The following is a 26,329-nucleotide window of genomic DNA, read 5'->3' on the forward strand; positions in this document are numbered from 1 at the left end:
AATTCTCTCTCTCTCTCTCTCTCTCTCTCTCTCTCTCTCTCTCTCTCTCTCTCTCTCTCTCTCTCTCATGCACACACTGTATATATATATATATATATATATATATATATATATATATATATATATATATATATATATATATATATATATATATATATATATATATATATATATATATAGTACAGTGCTTCATGCAAAAAGCAGAAGGTTACAAAGGAAGTTCAATATGGGGTTGGGTCTTAATACAATGGAGGGAAGAGAAGCCAAGCATTTGCGCTTACTTGAATACAGTTGTAAATCAACACCCCAGAACAGATGGTCTCTCATATTCAGGCATGAATACGTACTACTGTATTGGCTACGCACACAAGACCCCTGTTCTGATAATTATAGGGGGGGGGGGGTCATATGGGATTGAAAGCCATAGAGAATGCCAAATATATTCCAGACAGATATTATGATGACCCGAGTTACTGTTTTTGTGGCAATGAGAAGCAGTGTTCCTCTGAATCTTGTGAAATTTGCAGCAGCAAATTTATGGGGGAAATTAAACGGTCTGCAGTGAGTGGGAAAATAAGTAAAATTCTGAAAATACATTGAAGTGATGAGCTTTGGATGCAAAATTGTGCATGCCTTCACAGTGTAAATTTGAATGGATATAATAGGTATACAAAGATGTTGATAAGTTTTGCCTATATAAGTTAGAAGCTAATTGTTAAACATTTTGTAGGATTATTAGAAAATCATAAACAGCTGAGAATGAAATTTTTAAACAGTTAAGTGTAAGATTGAATTCAGTTTTTGTCTGAGAATGATCTTTGTGCTTTGATAAATATATAAAAGAATTTCAATTTTTTAGAATTACGTGAGATCATAATTTAGTTTCACAATCACTGCTGAGCCTATATCCAAAGGTTTTTGAAGTAATGTAATTTTAATATTTTGGCCGCATTTTAATGGAATTGAAAGTCTGAATTTGTAAAATTTAGTGTAAAAAAATTTCTTCATGGGACTGCAAAAGTTCACTTCATTTGCTGAGTTGAACATTGCAGCAGAGCTTTCAAAGAGGTGATACTCGAATACATGTTTGACCATGGTTAAGAAATAAATGCATGTAGTGTTTTTTATTGACAAGTTATCTTGTTAATATTTAGGATGCCTTTCATTCTGAAACCACCATTGTATGTAAGGAATATGGACTGTAATTTACTGTATGCCACAGTTAACTTTCAAGCAAAGTCATAAAGATTTCAAACTTTGATGAAATATCAATTTTTTTTTATTTCTGTATGATTGAACATGTGCAGAAACATCTGCTGATTTCATGCTTTGAAAAATGGCCAAAAAATGTGAACTCTTCACAGCTATGAAATGATTTCAAAACTTGAACAAGAACGTCAAACCTCAGCAGTTCAAAATTTCTCCAGGACAATTCACCATTCAAACATGTTAAGGAACCCCATGTTTGTTCCAACAGCCATAGTGGAAGTTGATCGTCGCTGTTTCTGATGTCTTCCTATACCGCACGATCATGGGCTTGTCATCGGTACAGATAACTTCCATACACTGAACCTTTACTGACCTCAGTAACAGCTGCTGATTTTCGTAGCGGGCTCCACGGCCAAGGATAGTTGACTTTGTTCAACCAGGTAAATTTCAGAGTTACTGTACACGGTGTTTCAGACTCTTCAATGCGCATTGAATTGCGGGTTGAATACAGCCGAATGAGCTCAAACACTTCTGCTGGGATATTTCTGCTAAAGGTTCCCTTCCATGGATTCCGCATTGAGCAAGAGGGTTTCAATTTCTGGGTCACTGCTGATCGCCAATGTCTCATTTCACACTCAAATATTGGGTACACCTCTATCTGGCGGAGCTTTACCTTGTCAGCTGTGATTTTATCATGTTTCTTGATTGCAGGGTCAACATTGGCATCTAGTTCATCGAAAAGGCCATGTACCGTAGGTCACATGGATGCCCTGCTCAACAATGGAAATCGCCCTTGCTTCTCATAAGCTCAAACTTTGCGTTGCGTAGCTTACGCTTGACAGCTGTAGCGATGACTAACATGGGCGCCGCCATATTGATTTACAGTAACTACGGTAAATGACCTCAGTCATGACCCCAATATAGGTATACGCGCTCCACGAAGCATTGGACAAAACAGGGCGCTGCTGGGCCGCAGTGAACATACCGGTATACTTCATCTCTTGTATAAACACAGATGGCTGTGTGCTATCTATCAGCTGAGCTCTATAAACTGTCAATTTCAATGTCAATACCCCTTTCAACAACAGACTTTGTGAAACCAATATTTTAAAGCCATCAATTGGACCTCTTGTATTATAGCAATCATGGTGATGTTAAAAAAAGATTTTGCAAAAGACAATGCAGGGGTTTCACTAAGTTTGAAACAGGGGGCCATATGAAAATTACAGGGGGCCAAGCCATACCAACCAGCAAACATGTGGATGTTTGGTACGTACCCCCACCCCTCACCCACCAATACACGGTTCCAAATTAGCTTTTTACAAACTGGACAAAACAGTTCATCAACCACAAACGGTAAGTTACAAGTTTTATTTCAAGCATTGCTTACAGAAATATGTCATTATGATCATCTACAAACAGGGTTCGAAATTTTTTTTTTGTTTGGTGGTCAAGTTTGACCACCAGATTCAAATTTTGGTGGTCAATTGCAAATTCTGGTGGTCAAAAATAATTGTCATTGTCAGAGTGTAATTCTTGTGGAGGTCAGGGTCCATAGGGGTGAATAGTGGGCTGACATCTTGTTCTGGAACCATTCCACTATGCTGCTACTCGTGTTACGTTGGTCTATGTTGGATGCCCAGTAAAATCCACTAGAAAAATTTTCAGTATTTTCACAACTTGAAATGAGTGCATGAGTGACTGACTGACTGTAAGTTTTGACAGAATTACAAACTGAGTAATCAAGAAATGACAATTACTGCTGATAACATGACAATTATTGCATTTTTTGAACTTATGAAGTTTTGTCAGAGTTTTGTACAATGAGATGTTATGCAACATTTGCAGACTTAATCACAATAATCATAGCAGTAAACAGTAAACAAAGAGAGACATTGTCTATCCAAAGGAACGCCTCACTTGGGTAGATTGGAGTGGGGTTGAAGGACTGACATTAAACCAAAGTGGAGGGACTGTGATTGAACAGACAAGATGTGTACTACTAGATAACTGCTATATCTATCTCTGAGGATAATATATTGTTTCTGGATACTCCTAGCAATAAACTGTGAGAGGAATGTAAGACTTACAGCTTTGCAGCACTAGTGTGACCTCCGAAAACTTGGTGGTCAACATTGATGCAGTTTTCCTCTATGGTTCACCACTGAAAATAGTCATTTCAAGTGATTGTTGGTAGAACAGAATGAAAATTTCTATGAATTTTGACTTTGACCCTAGTACACTAGCCCTCAGTCGCTCCGCATTTCTACTTTATTTACATTTTTCAAAGGATCAGGGACCAACATTAGACAGCCTGGATCTACTTTAAAATCATCAACGGCAGCTGTTGTAAAAAAGTGTTCGTTTTATGAAAGTGTTCGTTTTTTGGAAACCACACTCAAAAATGCATCGTCTTCAACACAAAAAGCATACAAGATATGAATTTAGAGATGTATTGGAAGCCATCGATACGGGGGTTTTTGAATGAATTATTGCGCTTTTGGTGCAGGAAAGCAGTCTTCGAACTTTAGCGATAGGTGCAGGCTATAGCAGCCATGGCCGGTTTATTCCATTTCCGGACTTCCTGCATTGCCGTGTATGACGACTGTGCTACAGCCAACCGCTAAACGTCACAGTCTGCTGAAGTTTACACCTTCATTTATTCAGTTTTGAAATTTATATGCCCACGGAGTTAAGGCAAGTCAAACATAAAGAAAATCATTAAAATCCGAGAGCGAACGTCGACCACCAATGCCAAGGTGTTGTTTACATTTTACAACCCGAGGCTGGTGGATCGCTGTAGGGGCGAATGCTGATGCATTCAGAAGAAACATTTCCTGATAAATATTCATAAAACGCCGCATAAGTATCAATATGATCTGAGAAATTGCCATAAACTGTACCTTTCGTCATCAACCCGTCTGTATTTCTCCATTTCGACCCAATGAATCACTTCACTCACATCTCATGGCCAACGCAATGTTGCGTTATGGCACAAGCTCAATGACCTCTAACCTCCAACCAGCTGTGTACGTTGTATTGACGTTTTCCATGCACAGGCGCTCCTTAGCGGGTCGTCTGCTAAGTAGATCGATTTTCGGATCGATCTATTGATCCCGTAGTCGATATGCCCGCCACTGCAACCTAATTAGGTTAACCTATTTAGGTTGCAGTGGCGGGCATATCGACTACGGGATCAATAGATCGATCCGAAAATCGATCTACTTGGCAGACGACCCAGCTAAGGAGCGCCTGTGATTCCGTGCGGTACTATCGGTACCTACATCTTCAAGCTTAGCGAGGCATTGCGCGATCGACAAATGCGAACGAATGAACACAAAATTTTCGTTGAAAACACCCAAAAGTGTTGAAAAACAAGTAATTCAGCATTAAGGATACAGATCATTGTAAACTTTTGGCAACATGCTGTTTGTTACTAGCTATTCATTTCTGTAGGAAGCACAACAATTACACGATTTTCAGGTAATAACAGGCGGCCGTATGACCGGTGGCCGGCTTTTAACGAAACCCCTGTAAATACTGTTCAACTTTAGTTTCAAAATCTGTTGAGTTGTACAGTGTATTGCATAGAAATAAATGTGATTTAGTCCAACATGGTAATTGCTTAAGTCAGAGTATACATCGACCACATACAAATCGGCATTGTCTGCAAATTTAGACAAAACACTCAGACTGTACTGGCAATATGACAATGTTGAAAACTGGGCTTGGTGTCTATCGAAACCGACGACATTAACACTGCAAGCAAGCATATAAAATGCTTGCAACTCCTGCATCAAGTTGAGACATAGCCGCAGAATGAACCGAAGCAAAGTTGTCTGCATTTTGATGCAAAGTGCCAATGTCGCGCGCATTGTCCTATATTTAGAAGCTAGTTCTGTCACAGAACTGTGCTCAAATGATGACCATGCAACATCGAGCAGTTCCTCGTATATAGACATACACATCAGGTATCAAACTTTGCTATAACGGACAAAAATGAGATAAACTCAGTTATTTTTCTGACAAAATTGTTCACCGAAATTGTACCCCTACTAAACTTGATCGCGCTGGTCAGGAGTCATCGATCGCTGGTTGAGAGCTGGTGGCACATATTTAATTAAAAAAGCAAATCGGCGAAATTTACAACATTAGTTCAAGTTAAATATGATGGTTGTACTAACCTGTAACGAAAGAAGCTCTTTGGACCTACGACGTGTCCAACAAGCACACCACACAGCGCAGGAGAGGCAGATCCCAGACGTGTCGAACTGTACGCTTGCAAGCAGTATAGCAATATGGCGGACGTATTGACATCACCGTTGTCGAATGGTGGCGCTCGTTCAGGCAAACTACGGGTGCGTAGATCCTGGCGAGGCACGCACCTCACACACAAAATTTCACACTCATTTTCCCGGTGCGTAGAAAAATGAGGCCAGTCGATAAAAACGTTAGTAAGCACTATTTAGGCAGTTCTTAGGCCATTGGAAGGCTAACATTATAAAGCCAGGGCTTTTGGCTTTATTACGCAAGTCTGGTCTCGATAAGTACGTGAATTCCTTACTACATGGTCTCGATAGTACTAGTACACAAACGCACACACACACACACACACACACACACACACACACACACACATACATACATACATACATACATACATACATACATACATACATAAGGTCTTGCGCATTGCAAAATACTCATTCAAGACACGTGTTTACAGCTGTCATGGGAGACGCTTATTGTTCTAGTCAAGTACTGTCTGAATTTGCCATATGGATGAATAGATTAAATGACATGTTGCTACAACATATGTACTTAACACATCGACTAAAGTCAGAAGAAACGAAAACAAAGATCTATAGATGGATAGTCAGCCAAGAGGAGAATGTGTACATACAGATCAAGAAATGGTATGATGATTACATTGAGTCCGCAGAACAGATTGAGAAATTGCAACAAAGCTGTGACAAGGAGCGAAAGATCTATGACGAATATATGGAACGGAGTGAAGAAACAATAAGACAACAACGGATTGAGTGAGTAAAACAGTCATAGAGTGAGCACCGTGTGAGCTATTATTACAGCAGAAGTGTGGTAATATCAGTGTCGGATCGATTTGTTCTTACACTCTATATTGCCGTTCAGAATATTTAATGGGTGCTCATTGCCCTTTGCTTTCCCGACGCTAAAGCCAGGAGAATTATTTGACGACCTTGTGGTCCAATATTATTAAACCTTAACTACAGAACTATTGAGCATGCAACACTCTTCAGAGTGTATGAGTTTGTAAAAATTGACAAAATCGCTAAGCCATGTGGTTTTCACAACCAACACATCGTCAAAGTATAAATATTATTCAAAGCCGCATCACATAGCGAAATCAATATGCCATATGCAAATTAAGTATAAATAGAATACCTGTCAATTAGACTTTCTCCCTCATTGCGACACGACGCTGAGCGTACACACCATGCCTTAATCTGTTTTGCTAGAAGAGAGATTTATTCTGATGTTTCTGTGTGTAGGCACCGATAGGAAAATAACATCTCTCAACAGAGGTGCTGTCAGAATATACAATATTTTTTGTGCGTATGAAAGTAGGGCCAGGCAGTCGACCCGATAAGGGTTGCTGCTAGGGTGCCCACGAGAGTCCTCAAAAAGGTGGGGCCCGGTAGTAAACTTATATAGGGCTTACTGGGTAGGTGCCCAGTAATCTTTACAAGCTAGAGCAAGGTAGGGTTGCTGCAATGGAGCCTACGATACTCATTGAGGGTGTACGAGCAAAAAAAACTAAGAAAACAAAATTAATTCCCCTCAGGCAGGGAGGGTTCATAGTACCCTGATGCAGTTACATGCAGTCTCGGTTTCCGAGGTCCTGTCTAAGAGCATTCTCAAAGTCTGAATGTCGTGTATACTGTGAAGTGTCCGCTTTTCTTTTGAGATTGTACCTTTTTAGCTGGGAAAGCCTGATCACGCATATCTCCTTACCAGAAATACAACCTCTTGTGTAACCTAAGAGGGTGCACCTCAACGGGACTCACAGATCACGGCCCGACTATCAGTCGCTAGTGGTTGGGTAATGAGTCATGTTGTCTAATGGAATTTAGTATATGGAAGAATACATGTACATAGTATACAAGAAATGATACGTAGGATAAAACAATGGATATTATTGGTGGGTTATGATGATGGCTGATATAGGGTTAACAAGTGTTGAGGTATGGGTGAAGTTTTGTATGAGTGCGAGGAAGGTATACTGACATTGGGTAGTCGACAAGACCCTGGCCCAATCCTATAATAGGATATATCCTTGAGCGAAGTGATAAGGTTTTAAATATTAAGTTATATAAAGCTGCATCACACGGCAACATCATTACGCCATATGCAAATTGAGTATGTATAAATAGGAGACGTGTCAATTCCACTTTCTCCCATATTGCAACACGACAAAGAAGAACACAGCCAGAAAGGATACAAAGGGTAGAGAGGTAGTGACCTGGGCGCTGCATTCTCCCGCCAACGCTCCCTCACTTCAGATCGCTTCGCCATGGTGTAGCAGACCAGTACCCTGGGCAAATGCTATAAGAATGGGCTATATGCTGTACGAAAACCTTCATCAGTAACGGGTCTGACCTTAGATCGAGCGCAACGTAATATTTGATTATTATTCCAACCATTGTCAATAGTAAGCCAATAACTATGTTCACTGCATATTTTCCAATACCTTAGTACTATATAGAAGTAGACGGGCTGTCAGTCACTTTCAAAATTAAGTAAAGAATTCAGAAAATTAACTTTAAAATGCCAAGTAATAAAGTCATCCGACGAAAATCAATTAAAACTGGCACCGCGCACAGCATAAACTGAATGCAGCTTCTAAAAGTGATTTAAACTACTCATTTTAAAGTAAATTTCCCTTTGTCAGTGGAACAGAAAGATTCTCTTGTTAGCGAAAGATCGAGTAGGATCTTACATATTTTATTTCATGTAACACGTGACAAAGTAGTCAAAATGGCCACTTCCATGTTAAGACAGGAAGTGCGCTCTTTTCACACTCGTGGGTATAGAGATTCCATTCCATTCCAAATACATTGTACATACATTATCTTAAGCACTCGCTGTGCTGACAGCCTTCAGCTGCTCTCGCTGCACTCGCTATATGCATCATGTATAAAAAAATTTGTTCACTTGTTTAGAGTAACAGATATTTAAAAAAAGTACCCCTGGGTTTGCACATGAAAAATAATCATCCTGGTCTTTAATTTGGAAATAGTTTCGTTTGCACATCACATACTGGCTTTCGGGAAAAAATAATGTATTTTGCTTAAAATTTGTTTTGTGTAAATGTCTCTACAGATTGGAAAGTGTGAAGCAAGAGCTCTCTCAAAAGGTCGTTGAACTCGAGGAAATGACCCGACAAAGAGAGGTGTACTATGCTAGATACGAAACAGCTGTCCAGGAATGTTCCCTCAAAGAGGCACTACACAATGTTCATCGTGAAACCACCGATATCAGTGTTTTGTTCAAAAAACAGGTTGGTAACTCGTCGTCTCACATTTTTCCTCATAGAGCATAATTCATGTTCACAACTTTTGTACTTTAAGGTAGAACGCGCCTCGAGGACAGATATTTAGACTCAATTTTTTTCATTTCTTTCCTGATCTACCTCTTGTGAGGATTCATTTTAAAGCTCTTGGTGCAAGAAAGCTTTCAACCGGCTTAGTTTTTCGAAAATCGAAATTTTATTTTTTCTTTATATGAGTTAACAGAGGGATGGCAGCCATTTTGAATTTCAAATATCAGTAAATCTTATGTAATTTGTTTCTCTAGTTCCAAAATGTGCACGGTGACGGCCCGATTTGTATTCTTGATTTTGAAAGAGAATGATTGAAATATTCTGTCAGGAAAGTTTCTTCCATACTAATTTACGGACTAAGCCACACCACAAGTTATGAGTCACATAATATATATATTTTGTTGAGTTTCTTTTCTCTCTTGGCAGTCTGAGTTCTCTGATTGATAATCAAACTGATGTGAAGTTATTATTTCATAATTCATGTAAAAGAATCTTAGAAAGGTGAAATATACCATGTAAATAGCTATTAAAATTGGAATGAAGTGCATTCTAATATCTCGATATGAAGAAATATTCTTCCACAAAAGTCTTATCAAAAGACTATATTTAGTATCATTATGTCACAGTACCAAACGATAATTGCTTTCTAGCCGCTATGCCTTTGCGACAGTTCCAGTATGACAGGCTATATAGCTTCGATCGCTCTCTAAAGATAAGCTAATCTAGTAAACATTGGAAAATTGTTACTCTTCGAATATCGCACCTTCATTATTATTCAGTTACTTTTCAAACACGGACATGTAGCACATTCGACTTTGTGAGATTGAAAGCAGAAATAATAGCACCAATTACACCAAATTTGAAATAAATGTTTGGCCATTTTTTAATTCTCATACAGCGATACGAACTGGAGGAGTTTAAGATACTGATCAAGAAAGAAGTATTGAAACGGGAAGAAGGCGGAGAAGATGTTCTGGCAATGTTGAGGGCGCTTCTGCATGAATACAACCAGAAGTTTGAGACAGAACTACGCAAACATGAAGAACGTGTCAGATATATTTCGGTCACTCAGGTAAGTTAGAAATCAAACGTGTATAAAAATGTTGAAAAGATATCGATATGTGGCAAATACCAATTCATCCTATAGTAGCGATTTCAAGTTTGTTGCTAAATACAGCAGCAGACGAGCGACATCGTACACTACTGCTTGCAATTCGGACAAATTTCATTGTTGTATGTTTGGCCGTTGTTTCGGCTTGTAATCTACGACATCAAGTAGCGTGACTTATAGTATACTTAAATTTGTAACACTAACAGGTTTTATTTCCGTCGTACTTGCGGAAAATGCTGAAAAATATTTGATTTTGCATACAAATGAATTCAAAATGACGTCCTTTGCGATCTGTGCTATAAACAACGATAAATCTAGAAAAACCACCACTTCCGAACTACAAATGATTTTACTTAATGTTTGTATCCCTTAGGAATTTCAGTAGCCTCTACAAAACTCATATCAATGTAAAACATTTGTTAAAGTTTCGTGTTGTTTACTTACTTTGACGAACACATGATGAAAGGTCGACACAAAACTTTCTGATGCACCAAGATTTATGACACACATGCGGGTTATGGTAACAAAGAATTCACTGGACGAAAACTCTTGACAAGATATGACAAGCTTGGCTTGTGCATATGATAATAAATGTGCTTGAACAATGGTAATATGACTTGCTTCATCACCTTCGCCAATCGTGTGATGCTGTTTTGCAGGTAACAATTTCATGTCGAGATATTTTTAGATTTTTTGAACCTACCAACAGAATAAAAAAGGGAAATGAACATTTGTGTCATTCCATTTTCTATTCATAGATTGCCGAGATGAATAACGAGCTTCGAGAGAACCACATAAAGTACAACGATCTGTTTGAGAAACATAGGAATTTGAGCGGTTATTATGAGAGAGAGAAGATTCTCCGAAGTGATCTAGAAAGGGCTGTATGTATGATACAATCGGTTGATATAACATATGGTAACACGGCTTAAATTATAGCTACATCTTGGTTATTTTTGCTTACTAGCTGCCATTTTATCACATGCATATATTGATAAGGAAGTTAAGAAAGTTACCTATAACAAAGTGTAGTTTAAAAGATTCTTTTGGCTCACTACGTTTTGCTGAACACATTTTTAGTTATAGTGATATAATTCAAAATAAGTCTGTTCCAGTTTGATCTGTAAAAAAACTTTGACTGGTTAGCGACAAAAATTTATTGTTTGTTACACTGTTCACAGTCCCTCTATAGGACTGTGCGCTGTTATATTCTTTTCATAATTACTACCATAGAACTCAGAGGCTATTAAAATCTTACCTTGATTAGTAGATTTAATCAAGTTTGCTATTTTAGGGACAATTATCGTCCTAGAAACAAAGTATGTGATATCAGCATCGAGATAAATCTGATATGAATCGAGATAATAGATAATAGATAATACCAATACCCACTGCTTTTGACAGTTAAATTTACAAGTGAGAGACAAGGATCACAATCATGTTGATTGCCTGAACGAGAAACATGCTCTTACAGTAATTTTCGAATAGATATTATGCTTAGCTGGAATCCGGCAATCTGATTGGCTGGAGCCGGGGTTATATTCTCAACAAGAAGACCTGCGCGCCGCGTACATTTTTGAGCTCGCGCAAATTTCGAACGCCAACATGAGAGCTCGACGCGCCATAATGTCGAACAAGTCTATGGCTTCAGATCGATTTTTATTGTTAAATTTTAGTCTAGTGCAGCTTGACGAACAAACAAATGAAGAGTTTCTGTAAGGAGCGGAGGCTATGTAACAACAACATGAGTTTTTAAAGTTTTTTGAGCATTTTTTAAGTAAAATTATTCAAGTTCGATGTCTAATCGCGATATCGATGCGTTGCGTAAATCGTATTTTATGAATTCAACTGTGCACGCGCGCGCGTTCTGAAACGTTCTTTTTTAGAGTTTGTATGAGGCTGGGCGCTCCTGAACTCTCGTTCCATTTCGGCCCTAATAACGAAATTGCCCACTTGTTTTTAAACTTTAGCATATTATAATGAGGTTATAAACGGTGCGCTCGGGTATTTGGTTGCGGATATGTTTATGTGTTTTTCTGAATTGTTACTACAGATGTACTTCGACTGAGAAGGATATGTTAAATTACCGCCTTTACGCTACAAAGACCATGCTAGAAGTACTGACCAATGTAATACTGAGTTTTCTTTTGTATAGACACAGACGATGTTAATGTCAATAGATGGTGATCAAACTGACAGTTGTGAACGGCCTTGACACTATATCCAGCAGTTTTTCTAGTTAGCTGAGTAGAATATTTTTTCCACTGAGAAACATGCTCTTACATTTATTTTTCAATCTTAATATCATGAATGATAAAAATATGCTGATTTTCTGATCAGATTACCGCATGCAAGACAGCAATAGATAATGTGGTCCCAGTAGATGGCAAATCAATAGATTATAAAAGTTTATTTGTTTTTTCACATGGACTCTATACCCACAAAATAGGCAACTTCTTTCAAGTCATTTTCAACTACAAACGTGGAGACCTCTAAAATTATCCCGCTCTCTTATTCAAGTGTATTATTGTCACTTGCAACATCTCAAATTAAATGCATTTGACTATAAAAGTCGAAAAGCGAACTGATTGGCGAAATTACTTCTTCAGCATGTTATAAGGAGAATCAGAAGCCATAATGAGGATATGGCATATTCCGTCTGTTAGATTGACTTGCTATGACAGGAGATTTTTTTTCAAAAGCAAGAAGGTTGATTTTTACTGTTCAACCAATTTAGATGATAAGATTCTCCATCAAGAGATAAAAACCATCGTTGAAGTACTTGTTTTGTGTGATAGTTTATCAGCTCGCTATTTGATAAACAATATCTTTGTTGAACGTTTTTCATTTAGAATTAATGAGACGCATTTTTGCTGTCAGTTCGACTTCATATATATAAAGCCCTCCTTTGATAGACTAAGTGTGTTTGCCTAGGGAGATACGCAATTCTACGAACACAATATGCCCATGAACCTACTTCTTTATAATATTCTAATGCGACAAGATGCATTGTAATGAATTATTTCGCGTGTTCTTGTGAAAATGTTATTCAGTTTTATACAATGTCATGCAATTATAGACTTTCTGATCAAGCTGTCAAGTAATGTGTGCTCCTTTCTGTGCTTCTGTTGTCCCATCAAGTTTAAGGATTTATTTGTATTTAGTTGTCAAAATACAATCACAGATCATGAGGCTATGAAAGGCAAATTTAACTTTGATACTTTCTGTTTACTTTTATACTTTATGTTTCTCGCATGGACTTCTTTTCTTTCCCATCACCATTGATAGATGAAACTGAATGAACTGGCTTTCAGTGAACGGGTTGCTGAACTGAGGAGTGAGATTTCGGATCTGTTTGTATTTCGCGAAAAATTTCTCAGATGTGAATCTGCCTTTAGTGAATACACTCGGCTCCTGGAGATGCGAATTCATTCTTATGAAAGACTACTTACGAGGTATGTTTTTTCTTTCGTGTGAAATTTACCAACTTCAGGTTACTTCTTGTAGTCGGTAACGATCACTGAGGAGAGTTGTGTTGATTGGAGTAACTACCTCTCTGACCAATAGATGTCTTGTTTCTAATTTTAAACAATTGTTGTAAAGTATGTATCAGCTATGTATGTATGTATGTATGTATGTATGTATGTATGTATGTATGTATGTATGTATGTATGTGTGTGTGTGTGTGTGTGTATGTATGTATATGTATGTATGTATGTATGTATGTATGTATGTATGTATGTATGAATGTGTGTATGTATGTATGTATGTATGTATGTATGTATGTATGTATGTATGTATGTATGTATGTATGTATGTATGTATGTATGTATGTATGTATGTATGTATGTATGTATGTATGTATGTATGTATGTATGTATGTATGTATGTATGTATATGCATGCATGCATGCATGCATGTATGTATGTATGTATGTATGTATGTATGTATGCATGTATGTATGTATGTATGTATGCTTCCTTATTTTAAATGTATTTTATTCCGTAGAGGCTCACGCTTTGGAAGATCTAACATGGCTGCTTTTAGCTCTGCTGTTTAGGACACAGAGCATATCAGAATTGTAGTTGTCCGCCGTTGTCTGTCGAGAGCTCGTTATGCTGATTAGCATGATGGAACATCTGCAGGTAGCAGCTAACGTAGAAATCATAATAAAGCTAGAGCTGAAGTGACACGTGATTATTGCCCATATTTGGGCAAGACGTTCCATGGCATAAGTAAAATAATTACAATAATGTGACGAGATTTTGCCAATGGCGTTACACAGATCCTTGGCTCGATAAAATTTAAATGGTGTGCAGTTACCTTATCTTGACCTCAGTCACGTTTATTCAAATGGTAGTAAAATTGCCATGGCATTTTCGTATTTCTGGGTTTATTTTCTTGGTTTGTTTAAATCTGTTGTTCTGAAGCTGCTCGTTCGATTGCTATGTTTGTTGTATTTTTGGGGGGTTTGTTTGGTGGTAAAGGTCAAACAATACGTACGTTTAGACGGCTGAGCTATGATTAATTGCCAGTACTAGTGCATCACCAAATATGTACGCCGTCAATAATCACAGCCGGTACTGATCTATGCCATTGATCATCTGTTGACTCTTTCTGATCCAGAAAAAAACAACATTTCTAGTAGTCCTATAATCATACTTTTCTGCTGATTTCAAAATAGTATTCAGTTACAAATCAAAACCTATTATCTACATTATCTAAAATGTCAGAGCGGGCTATATCGTTCTGATTCCTCGGCTGTTCTGGACGACGCCCCAGATGTGAATACCATCTTCTGTAGGAGTTGGTCAGATGTAGTAAGGCGATAAACAGCTGATGTGAAAAGCACAGAATAAGCAGAAATGGAAACGTCGCCATCTCTACATCTGAATTCAATATCTCTATGCTAGTATATCAGTTGCATTTTGAGTGTTCTTCTTTTTCTCCACAGAGGATTCTGGCATATTCCAGACGACTTTTATTTTGATCTGGAATTGGAAGAAGAGGGCAAATGGCTAGACATCAAGTACAAACAAGAGAAAGTAAGCTATTGACTTTCTAAACTTGGCAGTCACAAAGAATAGACTACCATTACTGGAGAAAGTATTTGCTAACAATATTTCGCCGTCAAGTTTGAAAACGACAAATGGGAGATTTGCAAATTCGTCAATCGTATCAATGGTACCAAAGCAGCTTCTAAATTTTGCAGCCACCCGTATCATGAAATATATCGGACGGACATTTTTTGCCAGATGACACACCGCAAGACAGGGAAACGCATGTGTTTCTACCTTTCAACAGAAAAGTTTCTGTTCACTTTTTAGTATAAAACCTATCCTTAATAATAGGTAGCACCAATCTCTCTCTCTCTCTCTCTCTCTCTCTCTCTCTCTCTCTCTCTCTCTCTCTCTCTCTCTCAGGATGTTGCCGTAGACGAGTACGTATTGCAAGGTGTCTGCCGCGGGAGATCCATGGTCTACAAATTCAATAGGGGACACGTTCTGAAAGGCGGAAGCACCATGCGAATATGGGCAGACCGAAGTGAGTGATATGCAATGGACGACGTTGAATTTCTTTGGCAGGATATGGATTGCCTTAAAGATGTCCAACTTCAGAAAGTGGACGATGATAAAGATAGCGAACCGGTGCGTATTGATATTCAAAGGTAGAATGCACCATGATTCCAGGTATTGAGAATATAAAAACGTGCGTCTCTACCTTCTCCGATTTAAATTGGCCGATATGAATAATTATTAGTTATGTGTCAAAACCAATCCTACGAGTTGACACCAACTTGTAGGCACTGTTCAACCACACAACACTTCTTCTCGTGAACAACGAAATGAAAGACCCGAGGGTGAAACATTTCCACTGACAACAACTTAGTTTATGTGAGATAAATGACTAACACTTTCTTAATTCATTAAAATAACTCGTCATGTACAGAGGCATTGTTCTTTAATGCCAATATTAGCAACCATTGAGCTTTAGTAGAATATATATATATATATATATATATATATATATATATATATATATATATATATATATATATATATATATATATATATATATATATATGGCGTTAGCAATGAGATATACGGATACCTTTTCTTAATTATCTCCTGTTGAGACTGTGGCCTTGTAAATTGCACCCCTGGCTTGAAAGTCACCTCCATGACATGCCGGCAATAAAAACAGCCGTTGTATTTTATGACGGTTCCGACCAATACACTCAGGTTATATGACTTTATTACACAGGCCACATTCTTTATGAAACTTTAGCTCATTTTGTTGAAAGAGCTACTGATTTGTTGAAGATCTCAGCTTAGAACATTTGGGGGAGTGTTGATGAACATATTGAAAAAAATGTCTTGATAATATTAGTTTCCACGTGCACGTTTCACTGAAATGGGTGATTCAAGTGATGTAACCTTTCCTGTTATTCTTCTCTCTCTGATTGGTTGGTCTTAACATTATGAATTCAGTCTATGTAACCATTAAAATTCGACTCTGTGTGGTAGTGACATTTTGCTTTCTCAATACGCCCTTATCACGTGATATTGTTGAGATGCGCTTACTTATTGTACCAGGCATGTTTTTTAATTATAGTTGTTGGATGATTACACTGCTAAATGGTCGTAGGGTCTATGAGACCGACAGAACTTGCCGCCATTAAGATTAAGTGTCACATCCAACATGTTTTGTGTTTACTGGTTTGTCTCAATTGTAATTTTCAGACCAAGGTCATGAAATACCTCTATGTTTTCTTCCGTTATCTTCTCTGCCTTGCTGCCTTAAGTACATTATGATATTAACTACTTTCTAAGAAATTAAAGGGCATATTCATGCAAAATCATGCAATTTGTGCAAGAATTACTGCGGGATCGATATAAGTCAATAATGTCAAATTTAGTAAATGTACACTTGACTTATGCCAGTAACAGGTAACACACAAAGTGTTCAATACAAAAATAGTGCAAGATCTGTAAAGGTTGCAGGAGAAATGATTTTACAATTTCACCAGATAGGTGTCCCGACGAGTGAGTGTCGCGGCTCACGAAACAATGTTGTAGAATCGATGCAACCATATATAATATATAATATATATATATATATATATATATATATATATATATATATATATATATATATATATATATATATATATATATATAACATTTACCATCAATTTACATTATTATTTCTTTGTTTAACATACAGTATGATGACGTCCATATTTTTAATGGAGAAGAATAAGGCACATCCGCACTCTCAAAGTCTTAAATAGTTGTGATTGTCTAGTATGTTGAACACTTAATTGTTAAAATCAACAATAGCTTTTGTTTAGCTGACTTTATTTGTCTTGTATACTCGTTTTAAATATTAAATACAAGGAGTTCATGATAATGACGTTGCTTCACGTCTTATGGACGAATGTTTGAAGTTTTGAGATATTATGATAATTCTTATTTCTAATTTTCAGATTTAAGATACCGTGTGTCGTGACAAAACGAATGTGATGAAAAAATATAACATATCTATATTTTGGAAAAAAGTTTATACTCCAAAACACTTTTATAGTTCAAATTAAATGAGGAATAGTGACCAATTAATAAATGTTTCATATACAGGATGTTTTCGTAGGCTTTATATACCTATCACCTTGAATCTTTAGAGTCAATAAGCCAAGTTCACTGACTGGTTGTAGTTTGATTTTATCTGAAACGTGGAGAGAGAGAGGGGGGAGGGAGGGAGAGAGAGATCGTTAATTTGCACACAATAAATGGTTTGACTGTTTGCCATATTTAGCTGAATAAAAACTAAACGGGGATTCTTTTTGTAATGTATGAAGTTTTCATTAATGATTTTTGAACTATATTGTATTATGTTATGTTTAACTGGCATATAAGGATCGTTATCATGTTTCAGGCTCTACAGTATGACATTGAATTACAGCATTCTTGCCCCACTTCGGGAAAGAGAAGTGAGATCGCTTAACTATGGATGTGTTTCAGACTAAATTTTGATTTTCTTTTTTGATGTTGTTCTGTAATTTCGGAATCTGTACAAATGTCAGTGAACGACAAAACTGAACTATCCGAGTCTATGTAAAGGTGAATGAACGTTACGAATTTTTCTTCATTTGGGTTATAGCTTCGTTGTCAGCGACATCAAATGCGTCTGCGTCATTGGTAGCAAATTACCATGGATATAAAAAGCCAATACGCGTCAGTGATATCCACTTGTCAAGGTAGTAGAAAGTTAATCTGTGTCATTAGCAACTAAATCCCAGACAGGACCATTGGACGATCACATGAGGAGTATTTTATATAAAAATGATGTAACAGATGCAGATTATGTAAAATTTTATATGATCGATGCCCAATCAGAGGAAGTTAAGAAATGTTTTTTTCAAAGGAACAATATTTTAATCGTTCTCAGCCAATCAAGAAATCCTATCTGATTAGTGATTGGAGTCTTAACTAATTAAATCTACTAATGATGCTATAATTTCTTTTAAAAATGGATGATCACCCATTATCTTCAGCTGGGCATCTCTGATGTGTAAACCTTACACTTCAGCAATAAACCACCATCGATTGACATCCAAATACTTTGCGAGTATGTACTCTTTCCAAGATCTCGACGTACCTCTCAACAGTGAGTTAACTGTCCAGATCAATAAATTCAGACATGACAGATGAACTGAAAATGACTTGACTTCCAACAGTTGAATTAATGCCTTTTAACTTGTAAACGAGTACTTTGATCACTTCAAAGTACACACTCAATAGAAAAGTAACCCGTGAGTTTTGCTCTCATATAGCCACAATGTGACTCGACTGATATGGGATATTACTCTTCTCACCTTTGTCTTCTTGCAGACAAAATTTGTCCCTCTGCCTGCCTCTTGTTTTTTATGTAGAATATTTCTTCACTTCTCAGTACTGGCGTTTGCTCTTTACTTGACAATAATGTAGTAATAAAGCAAAGTGACTTGGTTCGGACGGGGAAAGAAGCTTCAGTTAAGATATAGCTGATTGTCGGCTTCCCATTGCACCAAAATGTGTATAAGTAAAAGTCCGGTGACTAAAAAATAGTACCGCTGACTGTCTCCCTTCCTCTCTCCTCTCTGCCCTCTCCCTCCGCGCCTCTCTCTCTCTTTCTCTCTCTCTCTCTCCTCTCTCTCCTCTCTCTCTCTCTCTCTCTCTCTCTCTCTCTCTTACCAGATTCAGAAGATATTCTGCAAAAAAGAATGCGATACCAGTCCAGCGTATGGTATTAAATTTAAAAGAATGTTGTAGAGTTTGTAGTTTGAAGAGCCCCGGCGGTAGTAATCTGTTTCAATCCGAACCAAGTACCCGCTCGAGAGAGAGCCTTTGATATGATGCCGTACAAAAACTGTCGTAACAGCATTGAATTCCTTGCCAAGAAAAGTGTGAAATAAACAAATTCATGCTAAACTAGTGTTTTCAAAAAATAGCAATAATTGTACATTTACATCACGTACAAACGTGAAGCTTCTTTGGATCTGTAGGCTGTAACTTTTGCTTTCAGGATTGACTTTTTATTTTCTGTTCCGAGAATTGTCAAATCGCAGTGTTCGACCTTTCATCCGTAGCGTTCAAATCCTGCTCTCGGGTTTTGAGTTGCGGGTTCTGAGCATAATAAATCAAGGATAAAGAGTTAGTGATAACGTAATTTTGATTTGCTCGGTAAAGAAAATGAAACGGAGCAAGCAATTGTTAGCACGAGTGCTTAAAAAAAGTACGGCTCGTAATCTCCCCATTTATGTGAGATTTCGGCCATAATAGCAGTGACAATCACAAGCAATAGTATCAGTGTACATTCGATTTCTCTAGTCAGAGTCACCTGCTTCTACGCTTTAACCCCGTTGGGGATACTCCCCATATTTTCATACGGAGGTGCGCGGCCCGCGTGCTAACTCCAACAGCTGACCCGTTAATAAGGATTTCAAGCCAAAATCAGATCAATAGTTAAGGATTTCAACTACAATACGATTGGAACTAATTTGGGATATTGGATGGTGAAGTAATGTCAATTTAATCTACAAATGTTATTTCATCTGCTTTTCTTTTCATATACACACTTATTTTTATTAATAATTAACGATATTGCAACATTCAGCTATATGGCGCCTGACACTCTTGAGAAATTTGCAAAATATGAAAATCCAATTCTCCCAAATTAGTCCCAATCGTGCTCTACAAGCATAACGAAACCAGGTGTCAAAATAACAACAATAGTTGTCTTTAGAATACTTGTCTGTCATAAGATTAATTTTAAATATATTTCCCGTAAATCTTGTAAAAATCCCGAAAAGGACCGAAATGTTTTATTTCAAAGTACCACTGTAATAATTCAATGAACGGCTAACTACTAGAAGTAACCAATCATATTTTTAAAATAATTATGATCATGTCACATGATACTGTATACGACAATATTGCACATACTTACTGCTATATTAACTCAAGAAGGTGAATATGCAGAATTTTTCACTGGGACAACTGACAGGGAGACTTTGAAAGTAAATGGAATAACGCATGAAATGAGAGCGAAAGAGGAGGTGTCCTGTCACTCGTCGAAATTTTTTAGAAACTTTTGTGTGTAATGGTGCAATCTAAGAGGTGTTTTCAATTTGTTTTGTACTCAGTAAAACTGTTTGAAAATAACATAGGCCACCCTAAGAGTGAGAGTGCGAGAGGATAACATTACTGACAATATTTAGTAAGCTTGTTGGTTAACTCATCGCCGCTGATCCGGAAACAAATTATGTCGTAGAGATAAGATATGAGTAAAATACCACCATGGTTCAAAGTTTGATGGGTTCAAGACTGACCGATGTATGTTGCAGACAGGGAAAACGACGTAATTATGAAACTTGTTCCCTCATTTACGAGATAGGATCGGGGTACTACTAAGGACTGCATTTTGGACTGGTAACGCAAAGAGGTAAGCCTAATTCAAGCGCCACGGGCCACGTGCCGCGAGCCAAATTTCACGATTCACAATCAGCAGGTTATGCTAGAAATAGATGCATTTTCACTCCAATTCAATTCAGTGATTCATTTTCATGGATAAATCAACATACTTCAACGTCGCCCTTTAAATATATGAACTGGTGACCAGCGAGTGTTTGTTACGAATTTTACATCAATGGGCATGTCGAGAGGGACTGGAAAGAAATTATAGGAAGGGGGCAAGAATTTTTCAAAATCACACTGCGCGTAAAATTGTGACATTAAAAATTGATCAATCAAAATTCTGTATATTAATTTTGGAGACCATTTGGTAAGGTAGCTGTGGGTCCATAGCTGTGGTGTTTTCAGACGGGATTCCTGCCTTTTAAGTGACGTATGCGGTGACCTCTCAACTTCTAAACACAAACTAAGAGATTATGGCCAGCATCCGCGCGCCACGAATAATCACAGATCCTAGGACTGAACTTTTTCCCCCAAGTAAAAGTTTGATTTCAGTTTTGTGAGACTGGGAATGTCCATAAGACGAACGATGGTCATTGATATCACACGATGAATCTCTCAGTTTGTGTTTAGAAGTTGAGAGGTCACCGCCTACGTCACTGTAGTGACGTGCTGCAGGGATCCTGGACCAACAGTTTACGCTAGCAATTTGGCGGTCTCCGTGTCATGTAGGGCAAACCTAGAAAAAGGCGATATTTCAGTGAATTTTATCGGATTTCTGGTCTGGTGAGTCCCAAATAACCAAGCTGTCAATGAGTGTTGGCAATGTGTAATTTGGATGGAAAATTGTTCGAAATATCGTCAAACAAACTTGCGCAAGGGTGCTTGCGGCGGATCATGGACGCTAGTCTATTGAATATCCCATAGCTGTGGTGGCGGGGTTAAAATCGTAAAAGTCAAAACCAGCCCTTAAAAAGCAGTAGTCCGTGGGCTGGAGGGGCCCACCCTGCACCCCCCCACATCCCTACTACATGGGTATTTTTTTGTTCTTTAGGACCTGCTGAACAAGGAAAAAGATGTTAACATTGGATATTTTGGGATACAAAAACCTATCTGGGCTGGTTTTTGATTTGCATGTACCGCAAAAACTGGCGAAAAATGGGCAGGGGTAGAGGGTACTATATCCTCCCCTACATTAAGTAAGCTAGCATGAAATAGCACAAATCATACATTTTTGAAAGCTCAGATTCTGCTCTTTATGAGCAACACCAATTTTAGCAAAATTAATTTGTGTATATAGAATGGGACGACTTTAAAATGAATTGTTTTGACAATTTTGAATTTTCACCCAAAATACCATGTAACAATTGTGATTTACTTTTTATTAAGCAAAATTTTGACAGCTTTTTGTGTTTGAATTATTCATTCCCCTATATTAAACAAGAAAAAAGTGTTAACATTAGATATTTAACTATACACTACTTCTCTGGAGTCAATTTTGAATTGCGTGCATCCATGTGGGGTGTGCAAAGCTAGGGGTAGGGGTACAACATTCTTTCCTTGATGAAGTAAACTGCCTTGAAATGCCATATACCTTATAGTTTTAGCAAGCTTAGATACTGGTCTTTCTAAAATGCATAAGGTTTTAGTAAAAAATTTTACGTCATAGAATTGGATAGCTTTAAATCGATTTTTCTGGTAATTCAGTATTTTTAACCGGAACAAAATACGATAACTATTGTTTCCTCCTTATGAAGCAAATCAACAGATTTATAAATGTTATTTACTAATTGCAATGTGCTGAAGAAGAAAATAAATGTCAAAATTTGGTATTTACCATGCATTATTGTCTCTAGTCACTAAAATAGCAAGTTTTGCTACATTGGTATATGTTGAATGGGCATTTTATTGTTATGCAATGAACTAATGCACAGCCTTAAAAAGAAGACTTTAAAACGTGCACACATAGTCATATTGCCATTTCTCCTTCAAGTAAATAGATTATTGAAGACTGTTTTTTTTATAATTTAAGTTTTAAATATTTTTCTATAAAATAATTTTGATAAGACGTATTTGGAAAATTGTCTATGCCTCCTTGTCTTACTTATACAGCAAGCATTACTGACAATCTATTAGGCCGAGGCTAGAGGGGGCGTCCTGCGTGCACCTTCCCCCCTCACCCCACAGGATAACAAACCTGTAATTTTCAGAAACCTTGGGATCCATAGAATAAGAAATGGGATTTTAACAGACAAAATATAGGGACTCAATAGCTGTTACGGTTATGTTTTGAAGGGTACCACAAAATCACCATTTTGTGACCCAAATGGATTTTTGTCTAACCTGTCTTCTTGTTCGTGATCTGCTGAGCTTACTGTTTAACATAACCTAGATTATGGGGTATCATTAGAAAGGTGATTTATTCTTTTTGAAATTGGTATATAGCAATATGCAATATCTTCTACAGTTTTCATGAAATAGGGCCATAATTTACCCCATACCCCAAAGTTTTATGTATCAAATCACTGTCAACACTAATCTAAATTCCACCAATTATTTACCTATACATAATACAAAAGGCAATGCTGTGTATTAACTTTAAATTACAGGTTTGTTATCCTGTGGGGTGAGGGGGGAAGGTGCACGTAGACACCCCCTCTAGCCTCGGTCTAATAGATTGTCAGTAATGCTTGCTGTATAAGTAAGACAAGGAGGCATAGACAATTTTCCAAATACGTCTTATCAAAAAATTTTTTAATATAGAAAAATATTTAAAAATTAAATTAAAGTCTTCTTTTTAAGGCTGTGCATTAGTTCATTGCATAACAATAAAATGCCCATTCACGATATACCAATATAGCAAAATTTGCTATTTTAGTGACTAGAGACAATAATGCATGGTAATACCCAATTTTGACATTTATTTTCTTCTTCAGCACATTGCAATTTGTAAATAACATTTATAAAACTGATTGATTTGCTTCAGAAGGAGGAAACAATAGTTATCGTATTTTCTTCCGGTTAAAAATACTGAATTTAAAGCTATCCAATTTTATGACGTCATCATTCTTTACTTAAACCTTATGCATTTAGAAAGACCAGTATCTAAGCTTTCTAAAACTATATGGCATTTCAAGCCAGTTTACTTCATCAAGGAAAGAATGTTGTACCCTACCCCTAGCTTTTGCACACCCCACATGGATGCACGCAATTCAAAATGACTCCAGAGAAGTAGTGTATAGTAAAATATCTAATGTTAACACTTTTTTCTTCTTTAATATAGGGGAATGAATAATTCAAACGCAAAAGCTGTCAACATTTTGCTTAATAAAAAGTAAATCACAATTGTTACATGGTATTTTGGGTAAAAAATTTCAAAATTGTCAAAACAATTCATTTTAAAGTCGTCCTATTCTATATACACAAAAAAAATTTGCTAATATCGGTGTTGCTCATAAAGAGCAGAATCTGAGCTTTCCAAAAATGTATGGTTTGTGCTATTTCATGCTAGTTTACTTAATGTAGGGGAGGATATAGTACCCTCTACCCCTACCCATTTTTCGCCAGTTTTTGCGGTACATGCAAATCAAAACCAGCCCAGATAGGTTTTTGCATCCCAAAATATCCAATGTTAACATCTTTTTTCTTGTTCAGCAGGTCCTAAAGAACAAAAAAATACCCATGTAGTAGGGATGTGGGGGTGTAGGGTGGGCCCCTCCAGCCCACGGACTACAGGAATCCCGTCTGAAAACACCACAGCTATGGACCACAGCCAATTGTAAGGTTGCTATATTTAAAATATCTAGGTCTTAAGCCTTGTTAACATTGACAAGATTTTTACAATATTAGTTTTGAGAATTTCTATGACCTTTGAACTGCCCTCTACCTCTGAAGCTAAACTTACATAAGAGTCAAAGACGACTGGTGTCTATTGAACTGTGACTGCTATGGGCCACCGACCTTTGACCCTCAAATTATCCTGTGCCTCACCAATTATCCACATCAATATATAATTATAGGCTAGCCAAAGAGGTAGAGGCCTGAAGTTTGGTGGACGAGGATGATTATATCAGTTCAGTTTTTTGCTAAAATGTCAAGCGACCAGGATGACCTTTGACCTCGATTTTACGAATACTCCTATAAATCAGTAACTACATGTTCTACACCATTGATATCTATGGACAAGAGTCAAGCAATGGCGCCACATCCTGTATTGTTTTAATTATGCACATACCTAATTCACGGATAGCCAATATGGCTAGCGGTCAGATTGTCGCTGGACAGCCATCATGGAAGGAAAGTTTACAGCAGAAATATAAAGTGACTAGGATGACCTTTGACCTCAATTTAACATCTTTGTCAGTAAATTAGTAGTTATAAGTGAAACAGCCTTCATATGTGGCGGGACGAGGCGTCAAATTATGAATTAGTAATTATTTGTTAAATAAGATATCATTGATGTTTACTATGAGCCGTAAAGGGACGGTCAATGTTTGTTGGGCATAATAATTTGGGAAGGGTCGCTATTTTCTTGCAAATACTTTTGAACGGTCACGTTTAGCGCAGCATTATTTGAAAAACTTCCCCTCTCTTCCTATAATTTTTCCAAGTCCCTTTCTAGCCAGCCTATGTTGACCTCCTGAACACACTTATCGCAGTTCACCACTTCATACATATAGAAGGCGTGTAATGGAGATTTAACAGTGTTGATGAATCGATAAAGTGAATGAAAATGCATTTATTTCTAGCTTAAACTGCAAATTGTGAATCGTGAATTTTGCATGCCGTGGCTTACGGCACGTGACCCGCGGCGCTTGAATTAGTCTTACCCAACGAAAAGTAATCGATGCATAAAGGTTTGCAACATCCAGCTCTACTTATTTCAGTTGACATCGTTGCAATAATAAAATTTGGTTACTGCTTTCTTTTGACTGCCGGTCAAACTCTAAACAGATAAGACATGTGTTACCTCTTTGAAACACTGGTAGTAACGAAGGCTATTCATTTTAAAACACAAGATCTGACCACTCGTTCTGCCATCTAGGGTTTGTTTTCTGGGAGCATCAAGCTGCCCAGCCATATACCTTGACAAGAGAAAATGTATGCCCCAACTGTAACCTACATGTAAGGAACTGCTAAACGTAGTCGGAGAGACATACGCGCAGCCCCCCAAGCCTGCCTGGCAATAGCTGCGTAGTTGCAGAAATTGAAATTTTGTGTATGGATTGCCAACATAGCTGTTCGCGCACAAATGTCACGAATTTGATGACACCTATTTTTACAATATCGGTATCCAGACAAGGTACGACCTTCCCTACCTTTATTCGCTCGTCATGTGATTTGTGAGAACTTACCTGACATATACAAGTTATCGAGATGAACAAAGGCGACATTCCTTCTATCCTCTTTATACTAAATACGCATGACAAATCACTCAGCCGTCACGTACTCTGTACCGCCGTGTGCTGAGAACTT

General features: G+C 37.4%; 1 protein-coding gene and 1 long non-coding RNA gene across 2 annotated transcripts in view; one reads left to right on the plus strand and one right to left on the minus strand.

Annotated features, from left to right (window-relative positions):
• Nucleotides 1–4,269, minus strand: part of LOC139127079 (uncharacterized) — a 64,963-nt gene extending 60,694 nt beyond the window's left edge. The window contains exon 1 of the long non-coding RNA XR_011550920.1: nucleotides 4,113–4,269. This is a non-coding gene — a long non-coding RNA (uncharacterized lncRNA). The remainder of the gene's footprint in view (nucleotides 1–4,112) is intronic.
• Nucleotides 1–18,517, plus strand: part of LOC139127030 (tropomyosin-1, isoforms 9A/A/B-like) — a 109,220-nt gene extending 90,703 nt beyond the window's left edge. The window contains exons 5-12 of the mRNA XM_070692957.1: nucleotides 5,936–6,251; nucleotides 8,572–8,749; nucleotides 9,690–9,863; nucleotides 10,661–10,786; nucleotides 13,191–13,357; nucleotides 14,857–14,947; nucleotides 15,326–15,550; nucleotides 17,130–18,517. Coding sequence (XP_070549058.1) covers nucleotides 5,941–6,251; nucleotides 8,572–8,749; nucleotides 9,690–9,863; nucleotides 10,661–10,786; nucleotides 13,191–13,357; nucleotides 14,857–14,947; nucleotides 15,326–15,454 — 1,176 coding nt within the window. The 5' untranslated portion in view covers nucleotides 5,936–5,940 and the 3' untranslated portion in view covers nucleotides 15,455–15,550; nucleotides 17,130–18,517. The remainder of the gene's footprint in view (nucleotides 1–5,935; nucleotides 6,252–8,571; nucleotides 8,750–9,689; nucleotides 9,864–10,660; nucleotides 10,787–13,190; nucleotides 13,358–14,856; nucleotides 14,948–15,325; nucleotides 15,551–17,129) is intronic.
• Nucleotides 18,518–26,329: the final 7,812 nt, after the last annotated feature.

The sequence above is a fragment of the Ptychodera flava genome, unplaced genomic scaffold, assembly GCF_041260155.1.
Source record: "Ptychodera flava strain L36383 unplaced genomic scaffold, AS_Pfla_20210202 Scaffold_28__1_contigs__length_4768798_pilon, whole genome shotgun sequence".
Classification (NCBI taxonomy): Eukaryota; Metazoa; Hemichordata; class Enteropneusta; family Ptychoderidae; genus Ptychodera; species Ptychodera flava.